Raw genomic sequence first — 19,849 nt, forward strand, 5'->3', positions numbered from 1 at the left:
AATCAACGGATGGAGGGGGCTGCTACGAAAAATACTTTTTGATACTTTTTTGTGTGCTGGAACTAACGTTTTGGAATCGAGTTCCTTTACTTCGTCCTCGATTTCCATTCTTTGTTGCTTTTTGATGAGCTTCCAGTCTCCAGCGGGTGGCTCCATAAAATGAATGATGTCGTTTTGAAGGGAGACGTCTCCTTCGGCGAAAACATGCGTATCGCACACGTATGGCCGTAGAGGAAAGGTTGACTTTTTGCTGACCTTCTTGTGACGCGGAGTGTACGGTTGAGCGCACGCACGCAGACGAGCAATAACATCGGTATTTGGGGAGAAAATATAAAACCAAACAGAGCGCGTTTGGAGCCACAGACCGCCGAAATTGTGGCATAGGCAAACGAAGACGTTCAATTCTATTGCCGGAACACGTGTACACGATCGAGTGGACAAGCCGTTTGATAGGGGGAGAACTACACAACGCATCCACCCGGTGTAGCATTTATTTGTATGTTTGAGAATATTTCCTCACCACCCAGTGCCCACCTGCTATCTGCCTATCCTCCCATTCCCTAACAACAATCGAAGAATGCTTCCTTTTGCCCTCACAAACAGGAGATACACGGATGCTGTACCTTAACTGGCATAAGTCGAAACAGCAAAAGCACCCATCGCACCCAGTACCTCACAAGTGTGCTTTCCATCCGGGTGGAACACAGCTTCCAAGAAGCCGATGCTGGTTGAATTTGATTTATAGTTGTTCTTTTCGGCATTCTGTTCTTTCACCCTCCCAATCTGCTCGAGAATGTTTTTGTACGTTTGAGCGCTGCCGCTATCACCGGAGCACGCCAACGACGCCGGCTTCCGAGGGTATGCTGCTTGAGATAATAAATTCTGTTATGATTTTGACAAATTGCGTATAAACATAGCATTTAGCGGAGCGCCCAGGACCGAAAAAAAAACACACACACACACACGAACGAAAGGGCGAAAGTGAAAATGTACTACATAATCTATGTCATTTTTACGTTGAATGATCTTTCCAATTGGCATGATAAAATGGTCAGCTACATGTTTACCATTGTATGAAATGATGGTGAAAGGTGGAAGCGCATTACGGTGTATTTAGGCTAAGCTGTAAATACATCTTACATTAAGCTTTCTGTATGGCATAACGAATCGGAACGTTTGTTTTGATTAGTTTTGATAATGTATCAAGTAAAGATTTACATCTTAATGTTACAAATGTAAGACGCCTCAGGTCTAAAACTCCAACTTGCATGTACTTTTTGAACAGTTTTTAATTATTTGCCGGTAGGGTTAACGAAAGTTGAAAAATTTGACCAAGTAATGCGGCCTTTTAAAAGTATCATTCATTTTTCGTCAACTTAAATCAAACTTTTTAGTTTTAGATAAATGTTAACAAGTGCATGAAACTCCAAAACATTAAAAAAATGCATTAAAATGTCGTAAACCACTTAAAGAAGAAGTATTAAATGAGCTATAAACTAAACAATTTAAGCAGAGATACACGTGCCCTGAGATACACGACACCTCTTATGAGGCGAATATGGAGATACGCGCAGTTTGCGGAATCTTTTGGATTTATGTATTCATAACAAGAAATAATTCGAATAGCCATCATGGTATTCTAAATTACATATTTTATGGTGACAGAGTCATCCATAAGTACAACTTGAAAGAGAAACTAATAGATAATAAAAGACTTCCACATTGGATGAGCCAAACAATTATATTACATTGTCATTTATATCTCTTTTCTACCCAAACAGCTTAGCAGAATTATCAATAATTCAGAATTATCATATTGTGTCATTTTCGTTGAGAAAAACTCCTATATTTTACATGAGACAACCACTAAAGGGTTTGCAAAAATGTACCAGTAAGAAAGTCAGTATGTCAGTATGAAAGGATAAACGAATAAATATGAAAACTATAATGGATCACCAAGATGTATTACTCAAATGTAACTTAGGGTATGAATAAATAAATTACGAAGTAGTTTGAAATTTTTATTACACTCCACACAAGCGGTGTTGCAAATACGACAAAGCCATACTAGCCATAAGTCATACTAGACATTAAAAAAATTGTTTGAAAAATAATGTCAATTGATCCTAATAAAGCAATTGTTGGACGAAAGAACACCAGAAGTAATTGCCCTCAATAATTCGATACAACCATTAGTATGTATATTATGAAAACATTCATACTTATTTCTTTGCGAATTCAAACCAATTTCTGCTACAGGCATTCAAACCGCAATTGTTTATGACATTGTTATACGTTGTTATAAATAAAAGTGTTGAAGCCACATGCCACTAGAATTCTTCATAAGTACACAACTACACACATTCTAACAGTTCTTTACTTCTTCAAGTTTGTTTTAGAACGTAATACTGATTTACTCTATATAACAAAATTTCAAACTTCGCTGTATGTTATAAGTTAAAGTAAGTTAAACAGAAACATACATACTCGTAGCAGATATGATCACCTTTAAACCTTGCGACACCCATCGAAGTGACTCTTCGGTTGAGAACACTTGTGCTCATGACGAAGATCTTCTCGCTTGTAAACAATTTATCCATCTAACGAACGGCAAGATCCGAAGGCTACAATGGTTCTGTCAGCCGTCAGTGGAAACCCTTATCATTTTCGTGCGAAATTATCATTCCTGCCGTCGTTATCATTTCCATCATCGCCGGACGGCATCAGTACCGTCATCTAAAGTTCCGAGCATCAGCGAACCCCACCGAACACCAACCGAAGCAAACGGAGGGGAATGTATAGATGGTTCGTATATGTTCGTATTGGCTACCCCCACTATGTCAAGTTCATCCCTTCCAACAGCGATGCGAACTGGTGCCGAACGCCGATTTCTCCCATCGACGCAGGGGAAAATTTGCTCCGCGACATAAATTTCCAGCCGCTGCATACAACTCTAGCGGAAAATGCGGCCAAAGGCGCGCGCCTGCAGCCTCCATCCTTTCGTGCTCGCCCACTGCAAGGATGCAGTGCATTCAGCTGGTAGCGCGTTAGCAGATGGTGCTAGCGTTTAACGGCTGGTGACTTGGTTTGGCGTGTTCAGTACTCAACAGGATTCACTCAGCGACAGTTCGGTAAAACGTTGCGCTGTCCGGAAGTCCAATACGGTTGAAAGCAGTAGTTGCTTCGTCATATCGGCTGCAAGGGTTCGTTGCTTGTGGCGTCGGACGCACCTCAAATCGTAACCACGCAATCAGATGATTTATCAAAAGGGGCACTAGAAGGCATCGATTATAAGGCAGATTCCTACACAACTTTGGTTGTAGGCCAGTTCAAAATTAAGCTTTCCTCAATAATAGACCAATCTAATTATCCTAATGAACTCATCGTGCAAAACGCACCTTAGTTTATTTCTGGCATCGAATTACATTATCGGCGCCTCTCTTATAAGGTGTTGTCCTCTGCCCTTGATACGGTTCAACCTGTGTTTGGCGTAAACCGGATGTTTATAGTGCGCTAAAGTTACCACATTAGCATAATAAAATATATCCTTCCCATTTTCTCCAACAACTGCAAGCCAAATCGAATCCAGAAACCATTCCATCATAATCGAGCGCATTGTGGTGAAGGTCGTCGGTGGTGATGGTGTCGGATGTAATTAATTAAGTTTTTTAGCAAACATCTGAACCATACCTCGGCGAAGTGGTTTACGGCAACGATGGATCTGAATTTGGGCTAATGGCTAGTGTGGGAAAACATATTTACCACCTTCTTTCAAAGTGTTCCAAAGGGTATGTGAATGAGTGTGTATTTATTTTTTGGGTATTTATATTTGCGAGAACAAGTGTGTGCGTGTGAGTGTGAGTACAATAACGATATTAAACTGTGTGAGGTGTGTGGAAAGTGTGTTGCTTCCCTGACAAAACCCCAAAAACCTCATCGTAACTGATCGGAGCCAAAAAGTAAACGATAACGTTAGCCGGGTACGTTAGCAACACAGACCGCAACGCGAACCCACAACAGCGAACGGTCACACGTCAACGTTGGCCGCGGGTTGGAGCAATTGCATCTGAACTAATTAATCCACGGCATCGAACGGCAGCAACTGCGAACTGCGCGAACGGAAATGCGCAACCGGAAATGAGTGTGCGTAGGCGGTGGAAATATGGGTGTAAAATTTGTTGTAAAACCTAATTGTGCCGTTTCGGTTTTGGCCGTGGTTTGTGGCCTCGTTGACAGCGTACGTAAAAAGCGTACCCGAGGCGAAGGACGAAGCAAATAATCAAGCTGTGCAATTAATTGTTGCTTTTTTTGTGTGTGTCAGGCGACATGTGACAGTAAATTGAAATAAATTACACCAAAATTATGCGTATCATAGTGGGAAATTAGATGACGTACGGGCGCTAGCGCTAGTGCTGAGCAAATATTGATTTTATTCTTTTGTTTTCCATCTCTTCAAACCATAGCCTTCAACTGATTGGGCACTGATGAAAACGAATTTTGAATATTGCTTTTTGCATTACGTGTCAGGTACTGTACTGATAGTATTGATGAACGATAATAATTATAATTAATTATAAAAAAAACATTGCTATTGATAAGAATTCACAGAGTTTGAAACCCTTTTTGTTGATTAATCATAAGCAATATCGAAATTTGCTCATAATGTGTGAAATAATTTCATTAGACGTATCAAAAACAGGGAATTGATAAAATTTAAGTCACATAATAAAATAATAAAATAATAAAATTGAATAATAAATAAAATTAAAATTGAGTGAATAATAAAATTTTATTCGTAAGGCTGATGCAATAGCCATTTTACTGTTTACATCTTAAATATTATATTACAAAAAAACTGATACAAAGAGATCCAGTGATAAAAATAAAACAGAAACTAATAAAAAAAAACAATATCCTCCATGCGACACCACAATGGTTGCCACAAAAATGCTATACTCACCAATTGACAAAGAATCATAACACCCTAATGAACATCGATTGGGTAAAAATAAACTTGCCTTGACACTACTTTATGGTTCTTGTCGTCAACTTGCAGATACTAATGCCATTATTATAAAACCTTCCAGCTGTCAGTGTACGCCTAAGTCGTGTCACGCTAATTACGCCTCGAAGTGTTGCCGCTGCGGTTCATTTAAAGTGTCCCGGCATGTTTGCGGGGAAAGTTTAAAATTCTGTGTTCTGGCGTAAAGAGTGTAGTGATTGTGGTGTAAAAGTCGAGCACGCAAAGTAACGCATATTTAAAGAGCGTCTACAAACGGGTGGCCGCAAATCTGTGCAAAGTTTAGCGACACTACCGGAACAACCGGCTCGGGGTGCGATCGATAGCATCGTGCTATGAGAAGGGCACTACCACTGAACAGCTGATGAGCGGCCTACAAACACTCGAGGCCCTCTTCCTCATGCTTCTAGCAACGACGGGGGTCTCTTCTAACACAACCAGCAAAACAGGGACAGCACCTGCAACTAACGGTAAGTGACCCGGAAGGCGCACGAATGTTGTAATTTTCGACAAGTTTCCCTTGCGGCGAGACGCTTTTCCCGAACATGACGCCCCCGGAACGGTAACAAAATTGTAATTATTCTGCTGGGAGCAGACTGCTACCCGTCGGAACGGTTGAGAAAAAGCCGGGAAACGGTCTACACTAACCGTGCCTCAGCCGAGGGAAGAGAATCTCATTTGATATTCATACAAACCTGGTGCTGCTGTCACTCGAAGACACCCAACAGTCAATGGGGCAGAGTCGATGATGCCGACGCATTTGTGAACCGTTTCGAATGTAATCTACATTAATTTGTACCTTCGCTTGTGAAGCAACCGAAATTATCGCTGGCATAATAATTACTACATAATTATGCTGCGGAATGACTGTTTAAGCGTGCTGCTCATTTAATTCACTATTCATGCGTAAAGATTCGTAAATATCAGTGCTGCTGCTGACGTTTGGAAGATAGAAAAGATTCTAAAGGTAAAAAATTGCCCCAAATAGTGCGTGTCGTTTTATTACACTACAATAAAATAAGTACAATTTTTTCCCAAGTTAGATGAATAATGAGTGCCAGAGCAATTCGCGTAATTCGAATTTTCGCTTAACTCGAATTTTCGCGTAAATCGGATTTTCGCGTAACTCAAATTCCCTTTATAACATCGTTTATATTTAGTATTCAGAGATCGATTTCTTCTTCTCACGGTACAAAGCGCATTAATAATTGATATTTGTACGTTTATTTCGACTAGTACGTTAAAATTTTACCAAAATTTATGTTTTATGCTATAAAAATGTAACGTATTTTTAGAAAAAATTCGAATTTTGAAAAAAGAGAAAATCCAAACAAAAAAATACACGAAAAAAATTTTGTGTATCTCAAAATCGTGTAACTCGCGTGTCGCGTAACTCGGGAAATGACTGTAAAACGTTATTTTCTCGTTTGCGTTAATTATACTATTTCGAAGTTTAGTTAAAAACAAACACTAGTCTATTAGTATAGTTTTACTTCTTGCGAAAAGCAATTTTGTAACAAATATTTTCCATAATGATACAACCAGCAAGATAACTGGATGAAGAGCCGTCTTTATTATGAATAAATCATATGCAATCATTATATTGATACACAAATTGTACTCCTTAATCTCAAAAATGACTTTTAATTTATTTGTAAAATCAAATACTATTTGATGAAAATAAAAAAAATAATGTTTACTATAGAAAATGGTCTGTTAAACCCTAGTAAAGGAGGTATCCTTAAAGCAGAAATACTTTTTCTTATAGAAATATAAAAATTTGCAAAATGCAAATTTGTTGAAAATACGGCATTGCCGTCATAATGGAATTTAAATAAATAAAAATAAAAATTTGCAATTTTGACGTAGTTTAGTCTTAGTATACTGAAATGTGCTACTTATTTACTTTAATAGAGCAATCAACTTTCCATTTCGATATCAAAGGCTTAATGTTAAAAATGCATAAAAAGCAATTATGCACTACAGGTAATTTGAAAGTACGGACACTTTAATAATTCCGACCAAAATGGAACGGCAGTACCAGACCCAAAATATACATGTTTGAAAGCGATCAACGCTCATACACCATCGGAACCAGCTGTTTCCTTTCCTAATAGCTATCGACGCTCGACTATGTCGTACCACAGACGAAATCAGCAAAAACTGACATCCACTAAAGCTAGTAACTGCCACGAAGGACATCACTACGTGGCCACTTGTCACAATAGATAATAATCAGATGTGCCGGTCAATATACCTTCACCCCAGCTGCTACGCATGATGGCTTTTGCATGACGACGATACGGAAGCTACGTGCACCCAGCATCGAGGGGTTATCGTTTTTTCTGTCATTTTGAAATTATCCTTTTACACAGCGCACTATCCAACACCGTGCACGCTTCGTCAATCATAAGCATTCGCTCATGCCATCAGCTGACCCAAACGACTGCGATTCTTGCAATCGTTATGTCGATGGAAAAGTCATCACACGCAGCCGACGATGCCGCATCGAGATGCGGTTAAATAGTGCGGTCGACGTACTACGCCACCGTACCACGCCACCGCCACGAGTTTTGCATTGAAGATTTTGTGCCACGGTATGTTCTCCGTTTCGGGATTTTTTTATTTGCAAAGGCCACATCGATGTCTTCCACTTCCCATGTGGATGTCTTCCACTTGACCGTAGGCGTACGTCCTTGGATATTATCCTCACACCGAAAGGTAGTGCGAGAGATGCAAACAAAATCCATACCGCTTACGGGCAACATACGTTGCGTTCGCTCAATCGATGATGACGTGTTCTTTGCACGTTGCTGTCCTTTGATGCACGGGGGCATTCTGGCATACAAATGTTCGGCACTACGCTACCGGCCGGTGCCACTGAAATCCCGTGTCGAAAAGGACACGTACTAGACTTCTGCTGCGCACCGGCCCCCACAACATCAACATCAGGCACGGTGTGCGGTAGCATTATCACGATGCTATGCGGTCATGTTTTACATAAATACGACACACCAACATGTGGCTTTTTTGGAAGCTCTTCCATGGGTGATCCGTCTAGCGGCTTCTGTTACGAAACATTGCAAACTGTAGCTCGAACGGTCTCAACCCACCCTCAGTGGCAAGGTTTCAGTGCACCGTTTTTTTTTTTTCAGACGCATTTCGGTTTCGAGAAGTGACCTCTTTACACCGAAGTTCTCTTAAAGCTGGTTACGAAAGGCGTCCATTTGGTGCCGTTTAGTAGAGCTGGTGGCAAAATGATACGGTTCATCCTTGCAGCACTGCTTTTCTGCGTTGATTGTAATACTTATGCACGGTAGATGCCACTGTGGCTGTGTTGGAACATGGTTTCGATTCGTGCCGATGCACTCAACCGGAGCACCAGTGCACAAGAGACGATGATTCAATCAACCCCATTCTTGTGGTCATACCCAGTAATCGAACGACGAAACCCCCGTCTTAATCATCCTTCCCCAGATTCGGTCTCGATTTTCAAGAATATGTTGATAAAGTAGGTATGGTAATGAAGCAAATTCCTTGAAATCTCCCAATAACCACAATCACCTACAACGCAACCAAGTCCTTTCCGAAAGGTCGATGGGGTTGAGTATCATTACAACATTGCATTCCCATCAAACCCGTGCAGTTTGAATTGTGCAAACATTTGCTTGCTCGATGGCATGTAAGCAGTTTAATGATGATGATAATTTGTTTAGCAAACCATCTTGTAAAAATATACCAGTATCACTTGTTCTGCTCCCAGATAGCTGCAACCCGACGAAAGTATAGCAAACGAAACAAAATATTTAAATTTCAATTTGAACCATTTCATCTTTAAAAACATTGAAACTAGCATTTTATCTGATCAATCTTTTGTGAATAGATCTTTTAAATCATGAATAGACTCTCAAAATTTGAACAATCTCTATCGATTCGCAAACTATCAAATATTCGCAAATCTTTGAAGGCTCATAAAGTTTCAGGAATCGTCAATAAATCCAGAGTAATCCCTACTACTGCTTACTACCAATAATTGCTAAAACCAATTGAACAGAATTTGTTTTACTAACAACCAATTGTTTTACTAACAACTGTTCTAATTTATAATTTGCACATGGAAAGGAAGAGGCTCACAATGATTGTTGGCCTCGTATGTGTGGAAGAACATGGGAGGAGCCACTACAATTAAAAGCTCCACAAGATCTATGATAATCGCATAATCCTACATCGAGTTCAAATCGCCTGGCTCCAATGGGCATGTCATGTCATGAGAATAACACTGGACCACCCAGCTCATAAAATGCTATTAGGACGTTTACATGGTCAGAGAAGGCGTGGTAGGTTCTAATCGAGATGAAGTGATGGCGTTAATACGCGTCTAGAGAGCTCCTGGAACAGCGCAGATCAAAGCAGATGTAACGCCAAATAATTAGGTTGATAATTCGTAGCTTGACGTAGATTGGAATCTTTGAGGATTCATAATCCTGAATCAGTCATCTATAAGGATTCGTTAACAGTTCATAAATCTTTGGGCATCCATTAATCTTTGATTCGTAAATTTTTATCATCAATGATTGAAGATTTAAAATAATTAACTCAAATTAAAGAATCAGTACCTCCCAACACGAATTCTTGTTCTTGATATAAACATTTACTAGGTGATTGAGGTACCTAGTGTCAGTTTCCTTCATTGCTTCCCTTTTGTCCGGTTGTACAGATGCTCCTACTCTTCTTGCCTCTATCTCACTTTATGTACCTTTTCGATCCCTTCGTATGCGATGATCCCCTCTTAAGTATCCCCGATCGTCCCTTTGTGCAATCTATCCATTTTTTTAATTAGTTTTTTAGGGCATTTATTTTGCATTGTTAGGGTTAGGGTTTTAGTTATATAAGATAACTGTTGTACAATCATAAAGGTAAACAATAAATAAACAAATGTGATTGGTCATTTTGTTCATATCACGTAGTACTTTGACTTAGAAACGCTTCGAATGGTATTTGGTCGTGTGAGGGACCGTTTATAATACCGAACCTTCTCAACTGAAATCGTGAATTTTATCAAAGTATATTTTCACGAACTGCAAAATTCACCCCATTTTTACGCAACTTCGCAATGTTAATGAGTTGTTAGCCAGAGCCCCGTGCATAATTAATTGTAAGCTTTTCAATATTGCACATATTTTCCACGATTTATCCATTTTTTAATTGAACGATATTCTTGGCTTGCCAAACCACGCACACATATAGTAGCGCAGGTTCAAATGGAGGAAGAATTTTCTCGAATGATATCGCGCATCTCTGCTGATAGCGCCAACAAAACAATGGGGTATGATATAACACCCGTGATAAGCATAATTGGATCATCTGTTTTCCATCCGAACTTTCCACCGCTTTTCATGGCAATTGTCAGCAATTTCTCCGGGCCAACCGGTTAACCATAGGTTGAGCTCGGGTTTAATATGCTTTATTCATAACTTTGATTATCTATTATCACATCCCATAAATCTCTAATGAGTTTTCGCAATTCCCGAAAACGGCCGAGAATGGGTTGAATTAAATTCACACGGCATGCTCCTCAATGGTTCGTTAGTCGGGTTTGAGATGCGAGATCTCTCTGCCTATTTTGAAGGAACGATGGATTGTCGTTCCAATGCTGAGTTTTCGGCAATCCTACATAATTTAACATCGCTGTATGCATGAAAACAATGTAATCTTGTTGAGGATTGTTGCGAGAACGATATGTACCCAAACCATACCTTGATGTACGTAAGTTGTTCAAATAAAAATTGGCGATTGTACGTGGAGCATAGAATTAGACCGTGTACAGAAATTATGAAGCAATATTGTGAGTTCAACAAAACATTCAATAATCTTTCATTAAAAGAAACTTAACAAAAAAATGAATTAATTATAAAACATTTAATCCAAAAATAAAAAATAATACGTCATTTTCATCTACATGTTTTTCCAAACTAACTCTTAATGTTAACATAATATTAACTGCAATACATAAACAGTAAAGTGCTTATGTTTCATTATATTACATTGGTTATTTAAGCTTCTACCGGCAAACAAATGCAGCTATTAATTAACAGCACCGACTGATATACTCTGCGAATACATCCAATGTAACAAATGGGCAAACGAACAAACGAATTCAATAAGCACTTTAACGCAAATTATGGGATTACTTTAACAATCAAGAGAGATTTGATATAAAGGTGTAACACACACTCACAATTAAGGAAAGGATTAAAAATACAACGGACAATTATCGTACTGCTCCCGCCATCCGAAGCCTTATCCTGACCAACAATGCCATTTATCTTTCTGCCGCTGGCAACATAAACCCGGTTGCAAAACACAACATCCATATAACACCGGTACAACAAAGAGAGCTAAAAAAACAACACCGACACATCAACCGACAGGCATGTGCAAGCCCATTCTGGAAGCGTCTACCACGCATTGGTTGTTTAATAAAATATTAAATTTTACAGCCAGGAGTATTAAATGATTAAAACCATTCACAGGAGTGGCTTTTAATTTGGCGTCCGTAAATTGTTTTTCCCGTTCGCCAGTATGGCTGCGTTGTCACAAACGCTCCCAAACCGGTGCCAGTTTTTGTGCCGTCCTCTTCCACAGTGTTGCGAATCAAAAGCTGTGACAGCAACCGGTGGTTGCGCTACTGGCGGAAACCGGGTGACAAAATTGACTCCGGCGGGAAAACCGGGACGAACTTAATGAACGAATATGAACTTTATGCAACGTGCGAACGGAGCCCACCCTCTAAAACCCATCCTTCCCCAAAATGACAACGGAGACGAGTGTCAATGTCAGTCGAGTGTTTCGCAGCTATCATCACCACGGGGACCCATTTTGACGATGCTTTTTGACGCGGGCAGGAAACACACCGCGGGGCGGGTGTTGCTGACTGAGTGAGGGCGACGAACATGGTAATTGATTTCAAATGGCATCGCGCGACCAGCCGCAGCTAGCTAAAAACTGGCCATGTGGTGCAAGAAATTTGAATCCTCCGTCAACAAAGGAGCAACACTTTCCTGCGTACCGTACATTTAGTCGGATAATCAAAGACCCTCCCAGAGGACTTCCCTTTGCCAACCGATGGCCCCATTTGGGCAACAGGATATTTTAATGAAATAGTACGTCACTGCAGGCTGGACAATGATAGAGAAGCAATAAATTGATAGCGAACGATGGATTTGTTGTGTCCTCGGTCAGCAGGACGCCTAGCGTATTGCTTTTGTGTGTAGTCAGTCATTTAGAGTAATGAATGAACTTTGCATATCCACCTTTTAGTGCGAGTATGAACCGATTGTTTGCTCTGTCAATACCAGACTGAATGCATATCATTCACTGTTAGCTCTAAAGGAATGGTACGCAATCGAACATCCATGAAGATGACCAACAAAATAAAATTCATTAAACGCCTCTATGATGTATTTCTTCCACACAAGTTGCACACAGTTGCAAGTGAAGTTAATTGAAGGTAATGATTTTACGAATGGACGAGGTGACATGATGGTAGCGGCGCCGGTCTTTACACGAACGAACCGGACCAAAATCCCATACGGACCTATCCCCCGTAGCAAGGACTGACCATCCGGCTACGTGATAAAATAAGTCTAGTAGGCATGACCCAGTAAGCCGTTACTACGCCAGGAAGAGAGAGAGAAATGTATGGAGTTCTTCTAATTTGGTAATTTTATTTTATTTAGCTTTCTAATAATAGTTAAATTCACTTGTTCCGTTCAACATGAAACCTTAATTAGCGATATACTGAATCAACTTAAAATTTTTCATGGGTACATTTTCATGGGACAGCATTGGATGTTACCAAGTACCGACTACGGTTATATTATAGGTAGGAATATCAGATCTTATGACATTGACCTGATTAAAAAACGAGAATAACATCAGTTCTTTAACAATAAACATATAGAGTGCGGCTGAGGCCAGAATAGGAGAATAGCTACGAGTCAATTATACTCTACCAGGACAATGATCGCGCTCCTGTTGCTCCTCCGGTTAAAAAATATGTGTAGGGAATAGGATGGGAAATTGTACCTCAACTAATTGGACTCGATCAATCAATACGCGCTAACTGTAATATTTTTCTTTTTTCATTATCAAATCTCAAATTGGTACTTAGGTTGAAAAGAATAAATCTAAAAATCTAAGGTTGAAATCTAGGATAAAAATTGCTAATGCTAATTTCCTTTTACTTTTTATTTAAGGCCATTAAAGTTCTATGCTAAATTCTAAAATTTTATGCTAACTATGTCTTAGTTTTATGACCATTTTATTTACCCTTAGCCTTGGTAGTTGGTAGAGGCGCAAATCTTTCATGGCATGGTCATTACCAAATAACATCCCCAACCTTTTTTTCGCCGGCAGGATTAACTATTTCACTATCCCAAAATGACAAAGAGCTGTTGACACTATAGTCTTGTCCTATGTTTTACTCTAAGAGTCGTTGACGATACGTCAGCTCCTTCTCCGTAATCTTTGTCGATTACTCGAATCCTTTGTCGAATATGTAGAGTCTCGAATTTTAATCTAAGGTACTAAGGTAATTCGCCCTGGTATTTTAGTTACTTTCTTAGATGAAGCTTTTAATTATAAGCATTTCTTATTAAAGTGCATAAATGTAGTGCACTGCCATTAAATAATGGCAACACTGGCGTTGTTTTGAACCAAGTCTCCATGACTAGCAGATGTTCAGTGGCTCACCTCCTCAATTTAGCTAATATCTTTAGGAATAAAAGCAAAAGATTTAAATCCATCAAAACCAATGGAAATGTATAATCGCTAACAAAATCATGCGATTTTACCATCGAACGTTGTTGAAAATTTAAGAATTAGAGAATTAGATTAAAAAAATTTAAATTTTATTATCATACTATAACTGTATGTTACACGTGTATCATGAAAATGTGGTGTTCTAGGATTGTTCTATATTTAGATATCGATTGGAAATGATCACCCGTACAGGCTGGAACACCTTTTATACTACATTTATAGGATGGTGTTAATAAGTTCAATATTCCTTATTACTAAGATTGGTATGCGTACTAGACAATATTACAAATACATTACAGAAACATACAAGAAAGTTATCAGATATCTCATTTATAATTTTCCTTGAACAACAGCAAAAGTCACATTTGATTGTGTCATCTCAAATCATATCCATTACACCTAATGATACTTTTCTGACACCAGTGTAAATCCGAATTAATCAACCATCCGGTGAATTTCCCACGCCTATCAAAGTTGCTCCTTTAACTTCAAATCGCCCCGAGGCGCTAATAGCTGACCACGACAAAAAGCGCCATTCAACGATCTCCTCAACAGAGGAAACCTTATCCAAGGTTCGACCAAAAAACCACCAAATGAGCCTCACCTAATCTTCTTGTTTATCGTTTTGTACGGAAACAGGAAACCATTTATCTTAATGCCACCCCTTCCCCTTCCCGAAGTTGGGTGCCTTTCAGAAATATTCCCATACCACACAGTTCGTGAACCGAACCGAAGTTCCTGTAGCTCCTGCTCCAAAAACAAGGGTCTAGCTTTCGGGGTGGAAAACGCTCGTTGGGAATTGGGTTCCACTTTTTATGTACATTCAATTAGACTGTTTTTGTTACTCGAACCACCCGCTCAGAAATGGTGACCGCCCATTTTCACATCATTTCCCGCTTCATCCCATGGAAAAGCGTGCCAATCCGCTAAGCCACAGTAAACATTACATCAATGGGCCAACCTCAACACCAGTGACGCTACCAGTCACGGGTGTATCATGTTGTGACACAAGAAACCCATAAACCGTCCTTCCTGGCGACAGCGGACACATTGGGAAAAGGGCATGAAGGATTTCCTGATTTTCCAAAGCAGCCATTGTCGGTAACTGCGGGACGCTAGCTGTTCCCCGGAAAGGGGAAAATCAAGACAACAGAAGCGCGCTGTGTCGTAACGGAAACCACTCTTCCCCCGAGCGGTACCGGAACCATTTTTCTGCACGCTTTCGCCCGCGCTACATTGACGTGATTATCGTGCTTTATGTAATTAAGATTTAATTGGTTAATTAGTACGTCACCGTCAACGTTCAGCTGATGAATAGAAATGGGACTTCCGGTTATAATTATCGAACACCTCCCTGAGGCGGACCAAAGCAAGCAGGAAGCATGGAAGCAATTTTTCCCTGTTTTTCCTCGTTTTGTTACGGATTTTACCAGCTTTTCTGCTTTACTGTCTGTTAATCGTTGAAAATATTTCTCGCATTGATTTCTCAGTAGTTTATTTATAACTAACAGCATCACAGAGATTTTCTTAAAAATTGATTAATTAAGATTTAGAAGATTACGATATTTTTTTAATTTATCACAAAATCAATTATCAATAAAACAACGTCTAACTAACGTTTAAACCGTTTAATTGATTGTTGCGAAACATGTGCTATTCATTCAATAAAAAAAGCTTATAATTTTTAAATAAAAATGAAACTTGCTAAGGTTGTTTTCCTTAAATTATAACAATTTAGTCCTTTTCTGCGTCAGCGTGCAATACACACAGCCTGGACCTAAAATTGTGTTAACAATTTTTGACATCAACACATACAATCGTATAACAGAGAGCCAATTTCGGAAGCTTCAAACCACAAGTTACAAGTCAAAAGTCAAACAAACCCCTTAATCAAGAGGAAGCAAGGATTTTTGCCATCTATGTCATACCAATTTGTTGCAACCGTCATTCGCATACTAGCATTACATCATATCCCGTATGGCGTACCACTGTTCCCGTTTTCCGTCGATAATGAAGAGCACGTAATCGCTCGTATTTGGATAGCATTCATTGGTATTCATTCGCGGTGGAGTTTCACCCCAAAGTTACGCTAAATTCGTCGATTGAAGAAAACTTTTACGGCACATGGAACGAGCGCCAAACGAGTGGCAAAAGCTGAGCTCCCATGGGACACTTTCATCGCCCACTTCGGGTTGTCGCTCAAACTATTCTTTCCCGTGCTGACTGACTGCTGTCGATGAAATTTCATTTAAAATCAGCCAAAAGTCAAGTTTATCAACAACAATCAATTGGCAACAGCGATAAAACACCGTTAATTCAATTTCAACTCAGTGTGTGTAGGTATTCCCCGGGACCTGAGCGTTCTGGAATGTTCCGTAGCGACTTCCAGAGAGGACGATCTGCCATCACAGAAAATCGACACCGACACAATACGAACGAAGCACGTACAACATTTCATCACAGAAACGCTCCCCGGACGTCTTTCTACATCATTGTGCCAACATCCCAACAACTAACCCTCGTAGCAGAGCGTCTTTAGGAATGTCTTCAGAAAAAGCTATCTCATGCTGTTGGCCCTGAAACTGATGCATCATCAGAAGAAAAACGGGATCTCTTTCTCTTTCTTGCTACAAGTCCGGCAGTACGTATCGTACGGTATTGATGCCGGTTTTGATCAAACCATACCCTTTCAACGTTGTCCTTTCGACATGATCCTAAGACAAACTCCTTGCTAACCAACTGACGTTACCCCAAGCAGTTGTATCGACCGACCGCCAGAAGTTTGCTATATTACGCAGGAAAGGCTGTTTCCCGTCATGTCGAACAAGACAACCGACAGCCAAACTTAGTTCGACGTGCTAGCAACAACAAAAAATATCCCTCAACACAATTTCCCAAACACTATGTTTTGCACCACATTCCGTATCGATACAGCGAGGAGTTTCCATGCGGTCGCAGCCTTCCTTTCATTGATTCCAGCTAATGATTAAATGTTTCTCAAGTTAAAATACGTAGCTAGTCCCAACAATTGCCTTATTTACCTTATTTATATCCTTTTTTCCGTCAGTGCCTGTAGTATCATTAGAACTTGAGGATGTATGAATAAGGTCTAGGTCTTTAAAGTGTATCCTGCACTATGTACGTAGTGTTACAGAAAGGCTCCATCTCCGGAAACTTATTACACATCCTCACACTGCATGCAGCAAGGTGTAACGAATCGTACGATCGTGTGGCGAATACTAAATGACTATAAATACATGCAACCCGCATTTTCTATCGTTCACACCCGATACGTCCCTTTTTGCGATCGATACTGCTCTGAATGAGTTCAAAGTGAAGTACGGAAAAACGGATACTACAGTTCACTGACGGTGAAAAACGCGACAACTTCGACCTTCGCACTTGTTTATCACTGGGTGAATATTTATTTGTACATATTTTATTGTCACTGTCGCGAGGTGGAAGCAGTTTCCTTTTTAATTTCTTCCTTTCACTCTTCCACGAACCAAGCAAAGTGTGGTCGATAAGAAAATTGAAGTTGGATGACTTTTGGCACCGGCAGTGTCACAGTATGTGCCACGGCCGTGAGCCGGAAAGCGGAAGTGTGCGCTGCACTTTTCCTATTAGTTTTATTTTTCTCCCAATTCATCCCAGCCGAAAAAGAGTCTGAGCCCGCTAAAGACCATGTTTTCCACTATCGTTCGTCTGGCATCAGCACTTTTAAACTTCCATCGGCGAGGGCGAAAGAAAAAAAACACTGTGTCGACCATCTTTCTTTACTAGCGCGATGGTGTATCGCCATCGGCGACAGGATCTTGAACCGTTTGCCGAACCGAAATGCCACCTCTCGGGTGTCATCCGTGAAACAAAACCACGGCATGGCGCCAACCGAACTCACCCCGGCCCTCTCGCCATCGTTCCGTGCAGAAAACCGTCTGCAGCGGGTTTCTAGAAATTGATAACCATTGTAGCCATTTATCTTCGGCAATGCGGTTTCGACAACCACCCAACGCCAACGAGCGACAAAAGACAAAACGCCGGAAAAGCTGAGCCGGTTGGCAACCGTTCAAGCGGACCCTTGGAATCGAAAGTTCGAAAGTAAAAACCTGGATGGGTTGGGTACGGGCTGGCCACCAAACATTCAGTCAACAAACACACGCTGCAGGCGCACCTACACCACAGCACCTACTAACGATGGAAGAAAAGACTCAACAAAAAAAGACCAACGCGGGTCAGAAGCTGTTCGCGATAAAGTAAAATGAATTGTTTTGCAAGCGACAAAGTGTCTTGGCGAGATTACTTCAGAGGCAAACTGCTATCGAAATCCAAAACTAGTGCGTTTCCGGTGGTATCAGACTAAAAAAAAGAAGAGCTGGAATCGGAAAAAGTGTCGTTATTAAATTCTTGATTTTTTGTTTGATGAAGTGCGGTCGTAATTTTCACCAGCTGTAGCTGTAGTTTGCCCTAAATGTAAAAGAACTTTACACTTATTTAATTGTAATAAATGTAAACGAAACACAAAAGTAGAAAGTGTTGTAATTGCTCAAAACTGTTGTTAATCGGTTCAAAACTTTTAATCATTGTATGAAAAACTCAATATACTCGAGGTTCTTTTAAATAAAATTAATTTATTTATCCTCTATTTTAGAAATGAAGAACGGCCACACCTTATTTCTATCCATATAATTATAAGAAAAATGAAATAATCCGTTCCTCATTGAAGTAATGGCTATGCTAAGTGCTTTAAATTAGATCATCAGCGTAATTAAAAGAAAAAGTAGTTCATATATTTTATTTTTATTTATTCTTGATATTTTTGAGATATGATCAAATAGTCTATTATGTTTTTCGTAGTGTTAATATTAACCGTGGGGCAAACGGGTGGTGTATTGGTAGCGGCACCGGTCTTCAAACGACAGGGCCGGTCCTAAAAACCATCCATACGAATCCTCCGTAAACAGGTCTAACTCTTGAGGCCTAGACCTCTTGAGGTTTTCGTGTCGAAGAAGAAGAAGAAGGAGAAGAAGAAGAAGAAGAAGAAGCAAAAGAAGAAGAAAAAGAATATTACCCGAGTAATGAATGAAGAGAATAAGTTCATTTGTCTCAGGATGATGGCATATTAGAAGTCGACATCCAATGTTGTCTCCATCTTCAGAATGTCTTCGATTGATTGATCCTTGTTTTTCGCGACAGATACAACTTTATAGGCATTAGCAACATCATAAATGCCTTAAGTTCTTCGGAGGGTTTATCTTCCATGTGTCGTTAAAAGATCTTCGTTATAATTGTTGTTTAGACCAAATCCGAAGGACTTAATAACATTTGGTTCTCTGATGGCATTTATCCAAGCAGCCTTTGACCATTAAATCTTATGCCACAAAGTTCCTGCAACGTTTCGCCATTGAGCAGCTCAAAATCAAAATAGTTCCAGGAATAGGTTATGCTAGTATTAGCTTAGGGTATTTTTACAGCATTTAAATTTGTTCATTATGCTGAATTTTCGATAAAAGGAGAACTCGTTATGCGATGGTTGGCTGTCCTAGAATCCTAGCTGAATGTTAACATAATTTTGTATTTTTTCTCATGAAATAACTATCAAAAACCGCAATTCTTTTACACGTCTTTTCTCTCTTTCTCTATTTCTTCCAGTTGTCGTCGAGGAACCAGAATTTACGGATGTTATAGAAAATGTTACAGTGCCTGCCGGGCGGAACGTCAAACTGGCTTGTTCCGTCAAAAACCTAGGATCATACAAAGTAAGTAACAATTGGGCGTAATCAAACATCGCATTACGATGCCCATTACGATGCTCATTGCCGCTGATGATCATTTAGTACAACGCCCATCAAATAAATGTATCGTTTTGCAGAAGTGTTGTAGAAATTACAGCGATTTATGTTTCGCACGTGTGCTACACGCTCCGCGCTGTAACACCAAAACAACCAAACGGCGTGTTTTGCAAACACGAGCCATCATCGTCGTTCATCACGGTTCAATCGGACGCAC

At 39.9% G+C, this 19,849-nt stretch overlaps 1 protein-coding gene across 1 annotated transcript in view; it reads left to right on the forward strand.

Annotated features, from left to right (window-relative positions):
* The first annotated feature begins 5,384 nt into the window (after positions 1–5,384).
* LOC128300242 (lachesin-like) overlaps positions 5,385–19,849 on the forward strand; it is a 66,231-nt gene continuing 51,766 nt past the window's right edge. The window contains exons 1-2 of the mRNA XM_053036240.1: positions 5,385–5,490; positions 19,493–19,599. Coding sequence (XP_052892200.1) covers positions 5,385–5,490; positions 19,493–19,599 — 213 coding nt within the window. The remainder of the gene's footprint in view (positions 5,491–19,492; positions 19,600–19,849) is intronic.

This window comes from Anopheles moucheti, chromosome 3 (assembly GCF_943734755.1).
Source record: "Anopheles moucheti chromosome 3, idAnoMoucSN_F20_07, whole genome shotgun sequence".
Lineage (NCBI taxonomy): Eukaryota > Metazoa > Arthropoda > Insecta > Diptera > Culicidae > Anopheles > Anopheles moucheti.